This window comes from Myxine glutinosa, chromosome 7 (genome assembly GCF_964187855.1).
Source record: "Myxine glutinosa chromosome 7, kmMyxGlut1.1, whole genome shotgun sequence".
NCBI lineage: Eukaryota > Metazoa > Chordata > Myxini > Myxiniformes > Myxinidae > Myxine > Myxine glutinosa.
The window spans coordinates 163,154,806-163,176,019 of NC_136267.1; the positions used below are offsets into that span (position 1 = coordinate 163,154,806).

The 21,214-nt window shown below is 40.8% G+C and overlaps 1 protein-coding gene across 5 annotated transcripts in view; it reads right to left on the reverse strand.

The window, feature by feature from the left end:
* Positions 1-717: 717 nt before the first annotated feature.
* Positions 718-21,214, reverse strand: part of DHX8 (DEAH-box helicase 8) — a 41,829-nt gene continuing 21,332 nt past the window's right edge. For 4 of the 5 annotated variants that reach the window (XM_068123504.2, XM_068123505.2, XM_068123503.2 and 1 more), the window contains 10 exons: positions 19,731-19,916; positions 18,923-19,133; positions 12,952-13,133; positions 12,707-12,847; positions 12,292-12,447; positions 11,302-11,439; positions 9,913-10,041; positions 9,513-9,709; positions 8,905-9,084; positions 718-1,684 (listed from right to left, as the gene is read on the reverse strand). In XM_068123504.2, coding sequence (XP_067979605.2) covers positions 1,465-1,684; positions 8,905-9,084; positions 9,513-9,709; positions 9,913-10,041; positions 11,302-11,439; positions 12,292-12,447; positions 12,707-12,847; positions 12,952-13,133; positions 18,923-19,133; positions 19,731-19,916 — 1,740 coding nt within the window. In that variant the 3' untranslated portion in view covers positions 718-1,464. Of the gene's footprint in view, positions 1,685-8,900; positions 9,085-9,512; positions 9,710-9,912; positions 10,042-11,301; positions 11,440-12,291; positions 12,448-12,706; positions 12,848-12,951; positions 13,134-18,922; positions 19,134-19,730; positions 19,917-21,214 lie in introns of those variants that run through there. The other variant, XM_078782492.1, reaches the window with a different exon arrangement.

Here is a 21,214-nt window from a genome sequence, read left to right on the forward strand (position 1 = left end):
ATAACCACAACTGTACTTTGGTTTAATCAGAACTCGGTAAGCACCGCGAAAATGGTTACAAGAGAATTAACACATCCCCGATAGTACATCTTCCGGCTCTAAAATTCCAGCCAATTAATTCCTCCACTACTACCGGTAGAGGAATGAAAAATGAATGAATGATCGTTTTAAGGCCATTTTCCCCGCTAGAGCGGGGGTTAGCCTTGCGGGCCACATGACAATCATGGTTCCCTGTTTGAGGCAATGTTTTTATGGCCGGATGCCCTTCCTGACGCCAACCCTTGGTCACGCTCTTACTATGCGCAGGGATACGGTGTACCTATTCTAAATCGGGGTGCACACCGTGATCATTCATCCCAGCAAGCTGGTACTCAATTTGCCGACCTCGGAAGGATGACAGGCTGAGTCAACCCCCCTGGCGTTAATTCAGTGATCGACCGGGATTCGAACCCAGGATCCTGGGATCCCAAGCCGGCACCCTAACCGCTAAGCCAGAGGGCTCTATTTATTTATTTTTGTGCTATTCCTCCTTTCCTCTGGGTATGCCCACCCCTCCCCAACCATACTGTTTGTTTGTCTTATTTATCTGTCAATGTCAGCATTGGCAGGACACACAAGCTTTTGTGCATTTTACACTATTTGTTTACGAACTCTCAGTTTTAACCATCCCTCAATTCCCAATAAGTGCTGTCAAGATGTAGTGACACTACAAAAAAAGAAGTTGTAAATAAAAGGTTATAATGAGACCAACTGAGGAATAAAACATGTAACAATGTCAATTGTTAATAATAACAAAGTAAAAACGACGTCACAAGAAACTCAGTTGCTGTGACAACTCACAATATCAGAAATGTTCCTGTGTACCTATATGACATCACATTCCTTCAGATTGCCCCCCCCCCCCCCCCCCCACTCTTACCTCTGTAATATGGAGACCAGGAAACGACATGTCCCAAAGGAAGGCAACGCCTCAATTAAAGAGTCAACATCCTGCTTAAAAAAACAACAATCTCTTTTCAGTCTTTGCATCTGTGTCATCATATTAATGTATGCACAAGTCAGTACAGGTTTGCACCGGTTTTTAAAGTTTTTTTTTCTTTCTTCAAGTCACAATGAAGCAGGTGCGCTGAGCTTTAAACCTTCCCTAAATTTGTAAGGATCAGGGTCAAAACACTAACGTTCAGGCAACAAAGGTGGAATAACGGAGATTGTTTGGCGTTCTGGTGCAGCAATGACTTACGTACTTGCCTCAGGATGCAATATCGTGTTCGATTGCTCCATGTACAGTTTTAAGTTGGGTCATCGTATCCTAACGTGTTGTTATTCATTTAATAAACGTATGTACAGCAACTGTACTCGTCGTACAGTGCAGGAATAAAAAGGACCAACATGAGATGCTGAGAAACACTGTTACGTGAAACAGTTACTGCAGCTGTGTCCTGCAATTGCAATTTTTCAATCCCGCTAGCGTCGGCGGAAGGCACGCGAGATTCGCCAAGCATTGGGTTCCTCGTAGCGGTTGTACAGAGGCTCCAGACGTTGCTGCTTCTTCTGTTTGCTCAGCTTTGTCGGATCAGACACCTTGAAGAAGGCCGGGGCAAACTCGACGAGCCAACGCGGATCAATGGTGGTCACCTCGCGCATGTATTCCTTTGTTGTCAGCACCAACTCGTGATAAACAACCCTGGTGGTCGAGGAGAGGAAGCTCTGGTCAATGAACAGCAATGAGCCAAAACGAAAAACCATATTTAATCATCAATTGACGTATTCCATCAAATGAAGACACACGAGAAACAAGGATTAACTAGAAAGAGCAGACATTGCAGACACTCGCCAGGACGTGTTTATGTGACGTTTGAATGGTGTGCAGACGATGCATTGATGACGTGTAGTCATCCCAGTAGATACTCACATTGTAGTAGTACTTACCTTAGAGGTACTCACATTGTAGTAGTACTTACCTTAGAGATACTCACATTGCAGTAGTACTTACCTGAAAGGTACTCACATCCCAGTAGTACTCACCTTAGAGGTACTCAATTCTAGTCGTACTTACTGGCTTTATAATAGTACTTACTTTATCGAGGTACTCACATTATAGTAGTACTTTATTGAGATACTCCCATTCTAGTAGTACTTACTTTATCGAGGTACTCTCTTTCTGGTAGTACTTACTTTATTGAGATACTCACATTCTAGTAGTACTTACTTTATTGAGATACTCACATTCTAGTAGTACTTACTTTATCGAGGTACTCTTTCTGGTAATACTTACTTTATCAAAGTACTCACATTATAGGAGTACTTTATCGAGGTACTTGCATTCTAGTAGTACTTACTTTATCGAGATACTCACATTATAGGAGTACTTGATCGAGGTACTCACATTATAGGAGTACTTTATCGAGGTACTCACATTATAGGAGTATTTTATCGAGGTACTCACATTATAGGAGTACTTTATCGAGGTACTTGCATTCTAGTAGTACTTACTTTATCGAGATACTCACATTATAGGAGTACTTTATCGAGGTACTCACATTATAGGAGTACTTTATCGAGGTGCTCACATTATAGGAGTACTTTATCGAGGTACTCACATTATAGGAGTACTTTATAGAGGTACTCACATTATAGGAGTACTTTATCAATTTACTCACATTATAGGAGTACTTTATCGAGGTACTCACATTATAGGAGTACTTTTTGGAGGTACTCACATTATAGGAGTACTTCATCGAGGTACTCACATTATAGGAGTACTTTATCGAGGTACTCACATTATAATAATAATAATAATAATAATGCATTTATTTTATATAGCGCTTTTCAGGAAGCCCAAAGACGCTTTCACAGAGTGCAAAACATAATGCATAGCAAAACATAAAAACAATTGCAAAAAAGAAGAATCAATAGGGAAATATTCAAAGCACAAAGGAGGGAGAAGGAGAGGAGATAGTCAGGGGTTAGATGCTGCGGGTTAAATGTTGAATGCAGTGTTGAACAGGTGGGTCTTGAGTGATGTTTTGAATGTGGTGAGTGAGGAGGAGTCTCTGATGGTGTGAGGTAGTGAGTTCCAGAGGGTGGGAGCAGCGATGGAGAAGGCCCTGTCCCCCCAGGATCTGAATTTGGTCCGGATGGGGGGGGGGGGGGGGGGGTCAGGAGGTTGGTACCAGCAGAGCGGAGGTTGCGGGTGGGAGTGTGTCTGGAGAGGAGGTCAGCCAGGTAGGATGGGGCCAGGTTATGGAGGGCTTTGTAGGTCAAGAGGAGGATTTTGTACTGGATTCTCTGCCTGGTGTTGGGCTAGCGGCTAGGCTGCCGGCTTAGGATCCTAGGTTCGAATCCCGGTCGATCGCTGAATTAACGCCAGGGGGGTTGACTCAGCCTGTCATCCTTCCGAGGTCGGCAAATTGAGTACCAGTTCACTGGTAATTCCCTGTTTGTCGTTAAAGGCGGCAAAAAGGGTTGGCATCAGGAAGGGCATCCGGCCGTAAAACATTGCTTCAAAAAGGGGACCGAAAAACAACAACAACCACGGTTCCCGAAAAAGGCCAACTCCCGCTTTGCGGGGAAAAATGGCCTCTAAAGGTGGTTATTTTTTTTTAATATTCTCTGGGAGATGGGGAGCCAGTGAAGCTTGTAAAGGACGGGGGTGATGTGGTCACGGGTCCGGGAATGGGTGAGTAGATGGGCAGCGGAGTTCTGAATGTATTGGAGTTTATTGGTGATTGTTAAGGGTGAACCATAAAGGAGGCTATTGCAGTAGTCCAGACGGGAAGTGATGAAGGCGTGGATGAGGATTTCTGCAGCCACGGAGGAGAGGGATGGACGGAGACGGGCGATGTTTTTCAGGTGAAAGAAGGCTGTCTTTGTGATCTGTTTAGTGTATTTGTCGAAGGAGAGGGTTTGGTCAAAGATGATGCCAAGATTCCGGATGTGAGGGGGGGTGGATACTGGCATACCGTCGATGTTGAGGGCAAAGTTATGGGTGGATTTTATGAGCGTTTTTGGGCCAATGATGATTATTTCAGATTTATCATAGTTAAGTTTGAGGAAGTTGATTTGAAGCCAGGATTTTATTTCAGTGATGCAGTTTGACAGGATAGAGTGGGTGGCGGTGGAGATGGACTTGGTGGAGATGAAAAGCTGGATGTCATCGGCGAAGCAGTGGAATTGGAGACCATGACGTCGGATTAAGTAACCGAGGGGGGACAGGTAAAGGATGAAGAGGAGGGGGCCAAGAACTGAACCTTGGGGGACACCTTGGGGGAGGGGAGCAGTGGGGGATTTGCAGTTATTGATGGAGATGAACTGGCATCTGTCAGAGAGGTATGATTTAATCCAAGAGAGGGCAGTGCCGGTAATGTTAAAGGTGGTTTCACGTCGGGTGAGGAGGATGGTGTGATCGATGGTGTCAAAGGCGGCGCTGAGGTCGAGGAGGATGAGAATGTTGAGGTTGCCAGCGTCAGAGGAGAGGAGAAGGTCGTTGGTGATTTTGAGGAGAGCAGTTTCAGTACTGTGGTTGGAGCGGAATCCGGATTGGAATGTTTCATACAGGTTATTGGCAGAGAGGTGATGTTTGAGTTGAGTGGCTACAGCACGTTCCAAAACTTTTGACAGAAAGGGTAGGTTGGAGATGGGTCTGAAGTTATTTAGGGTGTCAGGGTTTAGTCCAGGTTTTTTCAGAATGGGGATAACAGCAGCAATTTTGAGGGACGGTGGGACGATGCCTGTAGACAGGGAGGAGTTTATTGTGGCAATGATAAGTGGAGAGAGAGCAGGAAGGGAGGCCTTGACAAAGCTGGAGGGGATGGGGTCAAGAGTGCAGGTGGCAGTTTTCATTCCTATGAGGAGTTCAGAGAGGTCAGTAGGGGAGACTGGGGAGAATTGAGACAGGGGATGGCAGGATAAGGGGGGGCAGGTGGTTTGAGGGGGAGCGGGTGCGGCGGTGGTCAAGCTGTTGTAGATGTTTTCAATTTTGCGTTGGAAGAATGAAAGGCAGGAGATGCAGTTGTCTACTGTGAATGACTGCGTGGTGGTGTTCAGGGGGCTGAGGAGTTTGTTTATTGTAGAGAAGAATGCTTTTGGGTTTCTGGAGCCAGAGTGGATAATTTGAGAGTAGAAGGCGGAGCGGGCACGGGAGAGGGCATCTTTATAGTGTTGTAGGTGGTCCTTGTAGGCCTGGGAGTGAACTGTGAGACCTGTTTTATTGCGGAGTCTTTCAAGTTGGCGAGCACGAGTTTTCATCAGGCGGAGTTCAGGGGTAAACCAGGGAGCAGAATGGGTGAAAGAAACTGTTTTGGTTTTCATAGGCGCAAGCTGGTCAAGGCAGGAGGAGAGAGTGTGGTTGTAGTAGTCAGTGAGGTCAAAAGGGGTGTGGAGGTCAACGAAGGGAGAAGTGGACATTTTTTCAGAGACGGTGGATGAGAATGAGGGAGGTGAAAGAGCGTTTAGCTTACGGAAGTTGATAGTGCGATAATGCCTTGGTGCTGGGGTGGGGATGTTGATGGTCAGAGTGAGGCTAAGTGGTCAGAGAGAGTGAGGTCGGAGCCAGAGAGATGGTGCAAAATTAGTCCAGTAGAGCAGACAAGGTCCAAAATGTGACCACGGTTATGGGTAGGAAAGTTGACATGTTGAGTGAGGTTAAAGCACGTGATTTATAGGAGTACTTTATCGAGAAATTATAGGAGTACTTTATCGAGGTATTCACATTATAGGAGTACTTTATCGAGGTACTTGCATTCTAATAGTACTTTATCGAGATACTCACATTATAGTAGTACTTACTTTTATCGAGATACTCACATTCTAGTAGTACTTACCTTATCGAAATAGTCTCTTTCTGGTAGTGCTTACTTTATCGAGGTACTCACATTATAGGAGTACTTGATCGAGGTACTCGCATTCTAGTAGTACTTACTTTTATCGAGATACTCACATTCTAGTAGTACTTACTTTTATCGAGATACTCACATTCTAGTTGTACTTACCTTATCGAGGTACTTGCATTCTTGTCGTACTTACTTTATCGAGATACTCACATTCTAGTAGTACTTACCTTATCGAAATAGTCTCTTTCTGGTAATGCTTACTTTATCGAGGTACTCACATTATAGGAGTACTTTATCGAGGTACTCGCATTCTAGTAGTACTTACTTTTATCGAGATACTCACATTCTAGTAGTACTTACTTTTATCGAGATACTCACATTCTAGTAGTACTTACCTTATCGAGGTACTTGCATTCTAGTAGTACTTACTTTTATCGAGATACTCACATTCTAGTAGTACTTACCTTATCGAAATAGTCTCTTTCTGGTAGTGCTTACTTTATCGAGGTACTCACATTATAGGAGTACTTTATCGAGGTACTCGCATTCTAGTAGTACTTACTTTATAGAGGTACTTGCATTCTCGTAGTACTTACTTTATCGAGATACTCACATTCTAGTAGTACTTACTTTTATCGAGATACTCACATTCTAGTAGTACTTACCTTATCGAGGTACTCACATTATAGTAGTACTTTATCGAGGTACTCGCATTCTAGTCATACTTACTTCATCGAGGTACTTGCATTCTAGTAGTACTTTATCGAAATAGTCTCTTTCTGGTAGTGCTTACTTTATCGAGGTACTCACATTATAGTCGTACTTTATCGAGGTACTCGCATTCTAGTAGTACTTACTTAATAGAAAGTCTCTTTCTGGTAGTACTTACTTTATCGAGATACTCACATTCTAGTAGTACGTACTTTATAGAGGTACTTGCATTCTAGTAGTACTTACTTTATCGAGATACTCACATTCTAGTAGTACTTACTTTTATCGAGATACTCACATTCAAGTAGTACTTACCTTATCGAGGTACTCACATTAGAGTAGTACTTTATCGAGGTACTCACATTATAGTAGTACTTTATCGAGGTACTCGCATTCTATTAGTACTTACTTTATCGATGTACTCACATTATAGTAGTACTTACTTTATCGATGTACTCGCATTATAGTAGTACTTACTTTATCGATGTACTCACATTATAGTCGTACTTACTTTATCGATGTACTCGCATTATAGTCGTACTTACTTTATCAATGTACTCACATTATAGTAGTACTTACTTTATCGATGTACTCACATTATAGTGGTACTTACTTTATCGATGTACTCACATTATAGTAGTACTTACTTTATCGAGGTACTCGCATTCTAGTAGTACTTACTTTTCGAAATAGTCTCTTTCTGGTAGTGCTTACTTTATCGAGGTACTCACATTATAGTAGTACTTTATCGAGGTACTCGCATTCTAGTAGTACTTACTATTCGAAATAGTCTCTTTCTGGTAGTGCTTACTTTATTGATGTCCTCACATTCTAGTAGTACGTACTTTATCGAGGTACTCGCATTGTATTAGTACGTACTTTATCGAGGTACTCGCATTCTAGTAGTACTTACTTTATCGATGTACTCACATTCTAGTCGTACTTACTTTATCGATGTACTCACATTCTAGTAGTACTTACTTTATCGATGTACTCACATTCTAGTAGTACTCACTTTATCAATGTACTCACATTCTAGTAGTACGTACTTTATAGAGGTACTCACATTCTAGTAGTACTTACTTTATCGCGATACTCACATTCTAGTCGTACTTACTTTATCGATGTACTCACATTATAGTAGTGCAGCAATACCCCGGCCTACGTCATTAATTGGTTCCATAAGCCGCGACGACGCAACTCGGTTTTTGACGTAAACCGGGCGTTATGCCTTTAAAATGCCTTAAAATGAAGACATAGCTTCGGAAAATGAAAAGCGCTTTTTCAGTGATGTATGCGAGAATACGTTCCCTATCATGAATGATGGTCGATAGGCATGCGCTATCACCGACACTTTTTCACCTTTTTCATACCTTTTAATCAGATTAAACTTATCTTCCATCGTAACCACATTACGCTTGGGAACACAAGCACTATCCTTCTTAGGACCCATGGCTAACACAGACACAGTAAAGGAATCATCACAAAAATAACAGCGAAAGGCAAAGCAAGCACGCGACCGCAGCACAGGACAAAATACAAATGGCGTCGCCTTTGTTTTGAATGAGAACCAGCAGCTACGCGTACGTATACTGTATGTACATTTTAAAATATTTTTAATGTGCTTTTTATTGTATTTTAAATTGTTTTTTATCTTCTTTTATTGTTAATTTTTATGTACTATTTTATTTATTTTAAATGTATTTTTAAGGAAAAATTAATTTTTTTCACGTCCTCCTATTATGATGTAGGAGTGACGTAAAGTCGCACATAATGACGTTCGCTGAACTGAAATTTACTCTCGAAGAGTGGCGTAAAGTCGGATTTGACGTAGGTCGAAATGTCATAAAACAGGGTATTGCTGTACTTACTTTATCGATGTACTCGCATTATAGTAGTACTTTATCGATGTACTCGCATTATAGTAGTACTTACTTTATCGATGTACTCACATTATAGTCGTACTTACTTTATCGATGTACTCACATTCTAGTAGTACGTACTTTATAGAGGTACTCGCAGTCTAGTAGTACTTTGTAATAGTACTTACCTTACCGAGATGCTCGCATTCTAATAGTACTTACTTTGTCGATATACTCGCATTTTCGTAGTACATACCTTATACAGGTACTCATATTCTAATTGTAGTAAAGGACAGTGTAATACTTTCTAGACGTAATCAGTTGAAATATATATAATGTTTATCTTGGTAGTGTTATCAAGTTTATCTTGGTAGGCTACCACTTGGTAGTGTTTGTGGCCTACATTAGTACATTCTGTGCAGCCAATCAGACAAACAAAACAAACAGACCCAAAACAAAAATGCCAATAAAGTGAATTCTAAAGAACTGTACACCATTACCACTCTGGCTGCCGGTTGAACAGTGCACTTGACGGGTGGATGTAAACAACTTGCTGGTCAACTAGCGTGCGGTAACCCTCTTGTGGGTCCTTTTTTGCAGCATTGCGAAAGAAACCGCTGAGGACGGCTTTTTGCACTCGCACTGTGGATTTGCTGCAGGACACCACGTCCAGTTTGTGCCTGCGAACAGAATGAATTGTTGATACCAAGTTGAGTCAATTATAGACGACCTTTACTTAAACATACCAGAATATGTGATATTTGGACCAGGAAATCTTGCTACTTTGAAGTAAAGTTGCAACCTTGTCAGTCCTTCCATCATGAATGCCTCTCAGTGGCCATATTTTGACTTCTTTTTTTTTGGCAAGGACATTTTGACATGGCAAGCTTGCACTATGAGATACTGAACTAGTTTAACACCAAGGGGACTGCAGTCTAATGTGTTTTTTCACCCACAGGACTGACCTTTAAAAAACAAAACCCTTAAGTTTATTTATATTTACTTTGCTTACACTTCTTTACAGTATCGTATGCAGTACTGCTTCAAATATCACATATTCGGGTATGTGTTCCGGTCACAATAAATGTATCGGGCACCGGGAACGTACCGGTCCATGATTCCCAACATCTGTTTGCGAACATCTTGTGCACGGCGCAATGTCCGGGCCTGCACAAAATTCTCGTAACACCAGGCATTGGAAAACTTATTGTTCTTCCAGGAATTGTACACGGCCAGCAGTGTGAGGTGGTCCCCCTCTGACTGATTAAATTTCGCCTTCTTCTGATCGGCTAAAGCTTGCTTGTCCTGATGGAGGTCCAGAGCGTACAGGGTTAGTTTAGTTGAAGGGACAATGCTATTTAGGGTTGGTTTGTGGGAGCACAATGGGCGTAAACGAAGCACAATAATGGGGATGCACAAGCACAATTAAAACGTGAACAACTTCAACATGCTGCGCGATATGATTGTGCAATGAATTCAAGAGGAAGTGCAACCAGGTGTTACAGTACCTTGGGTCTGTAGAAAACATTCTGTACAGACAGCATGGAAACGATGGTAAGCATCTCTTCACTGCAGCCCAGATGCACCGACATGATCAGCATCTTGCAAAGCATTGGCTCAAGGGGAAATTCTGCCATCTACAACATAGCACAGGAATGTTATGGTAACACAGTATACATCTAATGAACTCACATATGAACACCAAATGGAGATGTCTCAAATAACGATCAGGACCATGAAAAAAAAAAAAGATCAATAATTTATATACAGTAATCAAGTAGTTGGATTTCTTTATTTTTCTCTTTCTGTCCAATGGTTGGTCAGTTGGATTGACTCCGCCCACAACTGAAGCTCAAAAAAAATCAAATCATACGTCCGGGTTATCTTGAAATCAAATCAAATCGATCATAAGTTCATGCCGAAACACAACTTTCCAAGGATTATCTTGCAATAAAAATAACAGGTTATCTTGCGACCAGCTGAAACATAATAAAAAGACTAGAGTTAATAGAACACTTTACCCCATGTGGTCTTCAAAAATAAGGACATGGGCGGGGTCTACGAGCGGCAAATTTGATTGGTCGAGATGACGTAAAATGCCGTAATATTTTGTCCAAGTACTGCTAAACGGAAGGGTTTTGAAAGTGCCAAAAAGATGATCTGTGTTCTACATTGTTCAAGTATATAATTGAATTGAAATTAAAAAAAATTTTTTTAAAGGTTGCTTAAAAAAAATTGGGGGGGAAGTTTACCGCCATTTACGCAGCATCTTTTACACCACCCTATTTAACACGTCACATTAGTTCTTAATGCCTGTTCTTTGTGTCCTTTATGAAGTCCTCAAAAACAATAAGTTTCCGATTTGGATTGATTTTCAATTTTGTTTGATTTCCAGACAGGCCGACTAAGTAAAAAAAAAAAAAAAAACTCACTCCTCTCTGCGCATGCGCGATCGGGATGGATTTAGAGCCAAAGTTCTGCTAAACTACAGGTTTGTTTTCCGATTCATGTTTCGGTTAGTGTTCAAAATACAACATTAAATTGAGATCAAGTCATTCCTCGATCATAAAACGACGTCTGTAGACAGACAGACATAAGTTAATCAATTGCTTAACCCTGCTTCTCACTACGCATGCGTGGGGTAAATATTTGGTGAGGAAATCCTTATGATAAATTGTGCACATAACTCGATATTTGTCAAATAAAATGGTGCAAAAATAACAGCGCTAAATTTGCCATATCATATTCAACCCTGTTTGCCACTTAACAGCAGCCTCATCTGGCTGTTTGGATCAGTGAATATGCACTGTGCAATGAACGGGGAAACGACAGTCCAAAAAGAAAGAAATTAAGCAAAGAAATGAATGAGAAAGGGAAAGCATGTTTCCCGAGCTAACCCTGCGACCCAGACGGGTGAGAAGGCCTTCGTTATCAAGGGCCCCCAGTTGATAGAGCTGCTCCATAGCAGTGATGAGTGTCTCCATAGGAGGTGCATCCATGAAGTCAAATGAGAGAAGGTCATTGATACCCATAGCCTGCAACAAAAGGTACAAGTCACAATTTCATCATTCACAAGAATGTCCAACAAAACCATAATAATGACGACTCTGATCAACAAGCACATTAAAATACTAGGACGGCACTCGGTAGAGCACATACCTCCGCCAGGCTGAACAGTTTGTTTTGGATCCCACTGATAGGCCAGATCTGGATTCGGACCTGAACCAAAATCGAATTGGCTAGCTCTCTGTCACCTAAACAACTCGTCCGAGTTTAGTCATAACTCGTCCATAACTTTTTTATCATGTTATATATCGTTTTTCGCCCCATCTCTCAATGGTGAAGAATCACTTGAATAATTAAATAATTTCCGTATCCAAATCCATATTCAGATCTTTACCAAAATCTAATCGATTCTTCCTCGTCACACAGACAACCTCTCCACCAAGTTTCGTTCAAATCCGTCCACAACTTATAGAGATATCCTACTATATATCGTTTTTGGCCCTATCTCCCAATGGTGAAGAATCATAAAAAATTCTCGTAGCCGGATTCGAATCCGGATCTTCACCAAAATCGAATTGATTCGTCCTTGTCACACACCGAACCAGTACGCCAAGTTTAGTCTGAATCCGTCCACAACTCTTTGAGATAAAGTGCTATATATCAGTTTTTTCCCCCTATCTCTCAATGGTGAAGAATTACTTTAAAATTATCAGATCCAGATCCGGATCTTCACCAAAATCTAATCATTTCGTCTGTGTCACATACCCAAACTCTCCACCAAATTGAGTCTGAATCCATCCACAACTTTTTGAGATATCCTATTTTGAGATAGTTTTTGAGACATCAACATTATGCTGATGGTGCGTCAACTATGAACTTGCCTTGAGTGAGAGCACAGTACTCGCCAAGTTGGTACGCTGGATCTCGGGAACATTTGTCGTCAGCATTTCATCGCGATATGCTCGTTCTGTGTATAACCTGTATGTCTTTCCAGGACCTGTGCGCCCGGCACGACCTGCTCGTTGCTTCGCCTGGGCCTGTGGAGCAGGTGTACACAATATTTCCTCCTCACACATACATTATTCATGTTATTGGCATTTAAGTGGTATTTATTAATATCAAGTGTCAGTGAGAATTCAAACACTGCATTTAAACAATGTTGCTGTTATATATGATGTTGCAGATAAATTTGGTATTTAAAACTACAAGAAAACAATTTAACAAAACTGACATAGGCCTCGGTAAGTCCGTCCCTTCCTCCCTTGTACACTGCCAATAATTTTGACAAACACTTGCCTGTGATATTGGGGTCACAACAAGCTGATCGATGCCATTCTTGGAACTGTAGACCTTTTGTTTTACAAAGCCTGGGTCAACTACATAGTAGATCCCATCAATGGTGAGAGACGTCTCAGCAATGTTAGTTGCTATGACTACCTGCAAAGCCGAAAGAGCAATTTTAATGATCAACAACAAAGTATGCAATAAAACACTGCTACCAACAAGGTGTCAGTGTGGCCTAGAATGGTGCAAAAGACAACCTTTCGGCTTCCAGGTGGAGCAGGATCAAAAATACGTGTCTGCATTTCGCTTGGCAGAGCAGAGTAAACTGGCAGAATAATCAATTCTGGAACTTCCGGTCCCAAGGATTTCATCCGCTCATAAAGGATCTCACAAGCTGTATCGATCTCCTCTTGGCCAGTCAGGAAAAGGAGAATATCCCCTGCACCAGGCCAAAGTATAAACATCAGTCACTCCTTTCATCTTGTTTAATAAGTCACAGTACGATGACCCTAAGTGATCAGCCATACACAAAATTGTTTATGGTACCAACAAGGAAACAACTCAAATATCACAAACAGACAATTACAATATGACAATATTTTTTTACTTTAAATTAATATGTGACGTTTGTGAGTCAATCATGGTTAATGTAAGCATTCAAAATGAAAAAAAAACTTACCAGATGAAAAATAAAATAAAAGTACAAAAAACCTGATGCTGATTGGAAGAAGGCAATATCAATATTAACTAGAACGGCACTCAGTGGAGAGCATACCTCTGCCAGGTGAACAGTTTACCTTTTACATCCCAGAGTAGACCAGAAAATCACAATACGGAATCACATTTAATCAAAATCATGTCCACAACTTTTTGAGATTTCTTGCAATATATCGTTTTTGGCCCTATCTCCCAATGGTGAAGAATCACTGAAAAAATTATTATGGCCGGATCCGAATCCAGATCTTCACCAAAATCTAATCATTTTGTCCTTGTCACATACGCTACCTCTCTGCCAAATTTTGTCCGAACCCGTCCACAACTTTTTGAGATATTTTGTTCACAGACAGACAGACATACAGGGGTGAAAACATAACCTCCATCCACCTTTGGTGGCGGAGGTAATAAAGATTCAGATTTTTAAAAAATCATCCATTACTAAAAGGAGAAGTGTGTGTGTGTGTGTGTGTGTGTTGTGTTGTGTTGTGTTGTGTGTGTGTGTGTGTGTGTGTGTGTGTGTGTGTGTGTGTGTGTGTGTGTGTGTGTGTGTGTGTGTGTGTTCTGTGTGTATGTGTTCTGTGTTGTTGGTTGTTATCTCCATTTGTGGGTTTCAGGTGGAATGGAGTCCTCCCAGGACCCAAAGTATCCACCTCTGCTTTGGTAAGGGAACATGGTTCATGGACCAAGCTGTTCAACTTTTTCAGAGTTTTGTTCCGAGGGCTCTTTTCAGGATCGGTGTGTGTGTGTGTGTGTGTGTGTGTGTGTGTGTGTGTGTGTGTGTGTGTGTGAGTGTGTGTGTGTGTGTGTGAGTGTGAGTGTGTGTGTGTGTGTGTGTGTGAGTGTGTGTGTGGTTGCTTTTCATTCAATTGGATTTCTATGATGACACAATAATCTTTTAAAATGTTGAGTCTTGTGCAAAAGATTTTACATTAGAGAACTTATTTTCAAGTGTATTCGAGCATTATTTGACCATATCTAGAATCGTGTTTATAATTTATGACAAAAAGAAACGCCCACAAAATATATTCCCCTCGCTCTGCTCGGAAAAATTATTTTTAAAGTGCAATGTAAATTTTTGTGCACCCCCCGCCCCTCCTCCAACCTAAAAAAACATGGATCTGCAACTGGTCATGCTAGAGAGTTAGAAGGAGTCGACGGTAATCATTCGGGCACTTACTGTTTAGCTTGGCTGTAGCATTTATTTTAATATTACGATTTTATATCAAAAGAGTATGTCAAGGAACAAGTCCAAGTATGCAAGCTAAAAATATACCAGGGAGCTAATTAATAAGGGAAAAGGGACCCCCACCCCGCTCCTCCAAACAGGAAAGACTATTATGGTGGACTCTGCGGGCAAGCAGATATGCTTACACTTTTCCGACTAGAAAGGCTCAATAGCAGGGTGCTGTGACAAACTGAAAGAATATCAGTACGGATGCTTCAGGTGCTGCGGACCAACCACTGCAGCTGACTTCATCTCCGATTGTTTGGACTTGGCCTTGCTATTTCATCGAAGCTGTTGAATGGCGAGAGAGTGATGATTAAATAGTGCAACTCTTATCACTACAATCGAATACACGGGCTGGTAAATCGAGTGCCATTCTCTCCTCTAATTGTATTGTGCACCGCTCTCTTTTCCTATTCCATCTCCAGGCGCTGCATGACGTCATTGCCGTGCACCGAAGGGTGCTGAAAGGGAGTACTCAGTTTTCACTCCGGTTTCTTTCTTTCTTCTTTGTTTTCTTGTTGTATTTTTATATTGATGCTATTCAAGCATCTGAACAGTTATCATTAGGGAGAGCACTGCAAAAACAGTATTTTTTGTTTTTTGATTAATCAATTAATTGATTAGTTACTTAATTATTATCGATTAATTCAGGACTTATTTATTTCCTTTCTCTTCTGGGCATTATCTCAGGCACCTTTTGAGCGAGGAAACGGATATTTGGACATGACAATAACCAAGTGATTTGGTTGTAAAGGCTATTCTTGATTTATTGATTCATCAATTAATCGATTAATTATTTGATTAATGACAATTAATTTTTCCCTCTCTTCTGGGCAATATCTCAGGCACCTTTTGAGATAGGAAGCTGAAATTTGGACACGACAATGATCAAGTGATCAGGCTGTAAAGGCTATTTTTGATTTATTGATTAATCAATTAATCGATTAATTATTTAATTGTTCAAGTAATGACTTTTTTTTTCTTTTTTTTTTTTAAGTTACAGATTCAGAGGAAATGGTGGTGGTTTAGGTATTCTATTATCCAATTGATTAATTATTTTATGATTGTTATTTATATATTTTCATTATTAATCATTTATTTATTTCCTTTCAGGCTAACCCCCACTCTAGCAGGGAAAATGGCCTTAAAATGCATGTTGTTGTTGTTGTTGTTGTTGTGTGTATTTATTTCCTTTCTCTTCTGGGCATTATCTCAGGCACCTTTTGAGCTAGAAAGCTGATATTTGGACATGACAATGACCAAGTGATATGGCTATAAAGGATTTTTTTGACATTGATTAATCAATTAATCGATCAATTATTGAATTATCCAATTCATGACTTAATTAATTAATTCTTTTAAAGTTACAGATTTGGATGAAGCACTGGTGGTTTAGGTATGCTATTTGCCAATCGATTAATAATTATTTAAATATTTTATTATTATTATTTATTTATTTTCATTATTAATCATTTAGATTAATTATTAATTGATTAATCAATCATTTAATTTTTTCGATTAATGACTTTTTCAATAAATTTTCAAAAAGTTACAGCTTCGGATGAAGCACTCACTGGTGGTTTAGGTATTCATTCATTCATTCATTAAAAAAAAAATTTGTGTTATCAATATTCGTTGATTTTAATTATGCAATTAATCAATCAATCAATTGGTACTGGTACGCCTCTCCCTCCCAATACAGTCTATACGAGCTGCACGGCGGTATCGCCAGGTGCCAAGGGTGCCCCCTCCCCCCCCCCACCCCGGCAATGCCGCACTGCAGGATTTTTATTTATGTGGCATGGGGGCGGTGTACTTTGAATGTATCTGTACTTGTTTTTCCTTTATTTTCTATTCCACCAAAACATTAATCTATTCTTTTTTTTTTCTCAATCTCGTGAAAGATGCTCGTGAAAAAAGGCTCGTGAAAGAGCTAACATTAATCACACAAAAAGTCAAACTGACACATAAAACACAAAATGAGAGGAGCGGTAGACAAGATGGGGAGAGAGGGGGAAGGACACAAACAGAGAACTGTGGGAGGGAGAGGGCTTGGGGGAGGTGGGAGAGGTATAAAACATATGGACACTGCAAGGACTTCCAGGAAAGAAGTTGGAATTTCAAAAAAGTGGATCTGGGGTGAATTAGCGGGGGTAGAACAGATCAAGGTTTTGGATGGGGGAAGATAAGAGATGGTGGTGAACAGCTGTTTTAAAGACCTGGAGGGAGGAGTGGGATTGAAGGGAGTGGGGGAGTTTGTTGCAGAGGCAGGAGAAAAGGGGAATGAAAGAGTGAAGGTGAGCAGAGAGCCGAGATCTTGGCAGTTTAACCATAAGAGGGTTGCTGGCAGATCAGGTGCGACCTGTAGGAATATTTGGGGGACAGAGCACAGATAGAGCTGGGGGAGCAAGGCCGAAGAGGAGTCGGTAGAAGACAGAAAGACCACGAACCTGCCTGCGGTGAGTGAGTGAAAGGTCCTCGGAGTTAGATTCATCGCAGCAGATTCCAATGATTCTGAAAGCTTTGGTTTCAACAGCATGAAGCCGAGCTAGGTGTGAGGCAGGAGCACCGGCCCAGAGGGGAGAACAGTATTCCATTGAGCTGCAGATGAAAGCCTTGTATGTGGTGAGGAGCTCAGGTGTGCCAAGGAAGGACTTCGCACGTCGGAGGATGCCCAGTCGGCGACTGGCTTTGGAGACCAATCTTCCATCTAAATAAGTCCTATGGCGAGAGTTGAATGACGATGTAGTAGGCGAGGATACAATGGAAGCTGTATCACTCAGGTGGTTTGACTAAGGTCGTTATTCGCTGAATCAGAGCAGCAATGGAGTTCGGCAGCTATTCAAGCATCTGAACAGTTATCATTAGGGAGAGCACTGCTCACTCTTGAACAAGGGAAGCTGGAAAAGTTGCAGTAAAATTGCCTCCTCTGCTAAACATGCCTGGAAGGGCTCCCTTTCATGCGGTCAAAACAAAACAATATGAAAGTAGAACGGCACTCATAGAGCGGGACCTCCAAAATCTAATTGGTGAGCACCATTTTCAGGCCACAGTTGAGTGCCGGCCAACTGAAAGAAAACATTTTTTTCTTTAACGTTTCCCCTTGTCTGTTTTTGTGTCTGATGGAGGATCCTCAAAGTAGGAATTTCGATTATTTTACCTCAACCTTTATTTCATTCGTTTCTTTATTTTTTTATTAAATCATTATCGTTGCATTTTCATTTGTTGTGTCGTGTTTCTTTGTTCGTGGGCGGGAATAAACCCGTGTGGCTTCTGTTCAGGTAAGCACCTTGCTACCTTCATTCCCGTGCACGCCATAAAAATAACCCCCACGAATTCAGAGTTCGCCTAGGCCTAGGGAGTAAAAACGATCGCTCATTCGTCACCCAGTGGTCTTAATCGCCGGGGGACACGACAATATCAGCAACTGGGAATGCACAACAAAAGATAGAAAAATCTTGGCATAAAACATTACATCAAAGGTTCTCAAAAGTGAGGGGTGTAACAAATGAAACAAGCTGAAGATGAGTGTGTACAGAGAAAAGCGAGACGACAACGAGAGACTGCAGACTCATCCGCTGTCACATTTGTTCAGACTGCAATCGCACATTCATTACCAACATCGGACTGACAAGTCACCAAAGGACACACAAATTAAATACATTAACATTTGTTTGTTCTTTTGATTCATTTATTTAACATAAATAATTTTTACTTAACAATATTTAATTAAAATACATTTTACTTAATACAATTTCCTTTCCTTAAATCTAATCAAAGCTCTGATCCGTTGGGAGAGATAGGGTTACCTTTGACTACGAAGGACAACCATGGAATGTTGTCCTTATTTGTATGTTTATCAACACTATATAAGTAACTATTTCATGATAGTTCAAATTTGTTAGTAAAACATTTTTTTCCTCTGATATTTCTGACTATGTTTTATATATTTTTGAAATTTACCACCAGTTACCCCTTCAACTAATTGGTACCGTGAGAGGAAAATAACTTGCGCATTTGTTAGGTAGGGTATGCTGCAGGGGTCGTTAACCCTTTGAGTACGGGATTTTTTTGGGATAAAAATACCCCCGGTACGGGATTAATTTGGCATTTTAGTACGGGAATGCAACCACGTACTGACGATCTATTTATAGGTATAGTCGATGACGTGTTGTAACGTCATCCGTACACAAAACTTTTTCGCGGGTTGCGGCGCTGGACGTCATCCATACTCAAAGGGTTAAACACGTTAAATACTGTCTTTAATAGTTCCAAAAACAAACCTGGAGGTTCAGTCAGATGAATCTGCATCACTGTGATCAATGAGGCATCCAAGTAATCTGTCTCGGGCTCCTTGGTGTAAAGGATCTCGACAGGATATGTGCGACCAGGAATGGTGAAGATGGGTGCCTCGTAGAAATATTGCGAGAACTTGACGGCATCAAGCGTTGCAGATGTTACAATGAGTTTCATGTCCAAACGGCGTTTGATGGTCTGGGAAGAAATGAAGGAAGGTAGAAGAACTTTACAGTTAATTCGCGTTAATTGCATAGTTTTAGGGAGGTTTAGTAAAAGGGGTTATAAAGAAACAGTGAAAGTTCTGGAATACAGACAAAGCTAAGGTATACAAGAAGTTTTCTTATTGTCTTGTCTGCAAGCACTGCAATACCTATGGCTGGTAAGGTGTGCTGAAAAATGAATGAGGATTCATGAAGCATTCCTGATTTGTGGCCTAAATTACCAGGAGCTCTTGTTGCACCAAGTTATAGATTTGTTTTTTAAGTGATGGATACTGGTAGCTGACAAAAGTAAACCAAAGAATAGATATATATGCAACAAATGGATTGGCTGACAGTACCTCTTCTAATTAATTATATGCGAGTTTTTTTTTTGGTGGGAGGGCACAGAGGAGATTTTAAAAAACAGCAAAATATTTGTGAACATAAGGTATGTTTGTTGAAAGAAAAAAAAACACCCAACAAAAACAACAAAACCAAGCATAAATGTTGAGGTCTCAATGTCCCCGATAATGATGTTGTTGATGATCTCATTGACTCGTTCAAAATAAGAGGACACACACACACACAATACCTTTTTTAGGAGGCCAAAAAGAACGTCTGTGTGGATGGTACGCTCGTGAGCCTCATCCAACATGACAACATCATACTGGCTGAGGTTAGCGTCAATGAGACACTCACGCAGTAGCATGCCATCTGTCATGTACTTTATCTTTGTCTCGGGACTTGTGCAATCCTCAAAACGAATGGTGTAGCCAACCTGCGAAAAAAAGAAGACAACAAGAACTGCTATAAAGGAACAAAACGAATGAAAATGAAGAAAAATTAAATAAAAAGACTCATTGGAAGTTGGTTGACCTGGAACTAGGGTTGTGATGAATTTTTAAAAAATAAATAAATATATACTAGCAAGAAATAAACAAACTTGAAATTTATCAGATGCTACATTGAAATCATCTGAGCAAACAATGACAGCCTGGATTTCATTTATCAACATAAATCTCTGTTTTTGTATTTGAATCTTTTTTGGACGAACAAATATATCCTTTAAAAAGTTTTGCATTGCTGCACTTGACATGCTGCTTTACAAGCACAATGTTAGGGCTTGAATTTCTTTTTTTTCTGTGGGAATCGCGCAAATTAATGGACCCGAGAGAATTGAAATCTTACCACATCAGGTATGAGGCATTCAATTATAAGTTTCGTCAGCTAATTGCGGTCATTAATGATGCGAGGTTGTGCCTCTGATTCAGTGTCCCGGGACATTAGGGAATAAATTTGATATTTGGTAAGGATGATGGCGATAACTTATATACTGTTAATAAAAGGATACCATGGGATCTTTAATGCACATGGTCAGCTAATGCCCATCTGAGGGATGATGCGCTCATTGAAGTGACACATTAGCCTGACAGTTTATAGTCGAGAATGAAATACAGACTTGACAGCCCAATGGCAGGTGCGCTGCCTTTGTAACATCCTGTCAGATTTCAAACAAAATGGCTGATTGAAGGAAATGCTTAGAGGGCGATCGAAAGCAAGTGATAACGACGTTGGAGAAAGCTGTCGATGCATTAACCTTGGACATCACACAATCTACGAACAGAAGTTTTTGGGTGAAGTATAAGGCAGGCTGGTTGGACAGCCAAAATACCTCAAAAATAGGTGGCCAAAAGTAAGTCGTTACACGAGAAAACGATAATCGACAACGAACTGACCTTCCACAGGTACGTGCCCATGGCACTGAACTGAGGAAGCCAAATTCTAGGCCTAACGAGTTAAAACCCCCACTTGGGAGATCAACAGGAAATTCTCCTCTACTCCTATGTGAAGTTACACTCAGAATGCAACTCAAGCCAATCAAAATGCCGTTATGATGTATTAAATGAAACTGAGGAATCAAACATTACTTAGGAAGTCATGGATTACATACATGTACAATGGCCTAACGTTTAATTTCAAATGAAGACTCGTGATTTTTAGGCTGGGATGAAAAATCAGCTCAGGTGATGTCTGTGCCACGGCAAAGGCCCACATTGCTTACGGCATGCCTTGCTG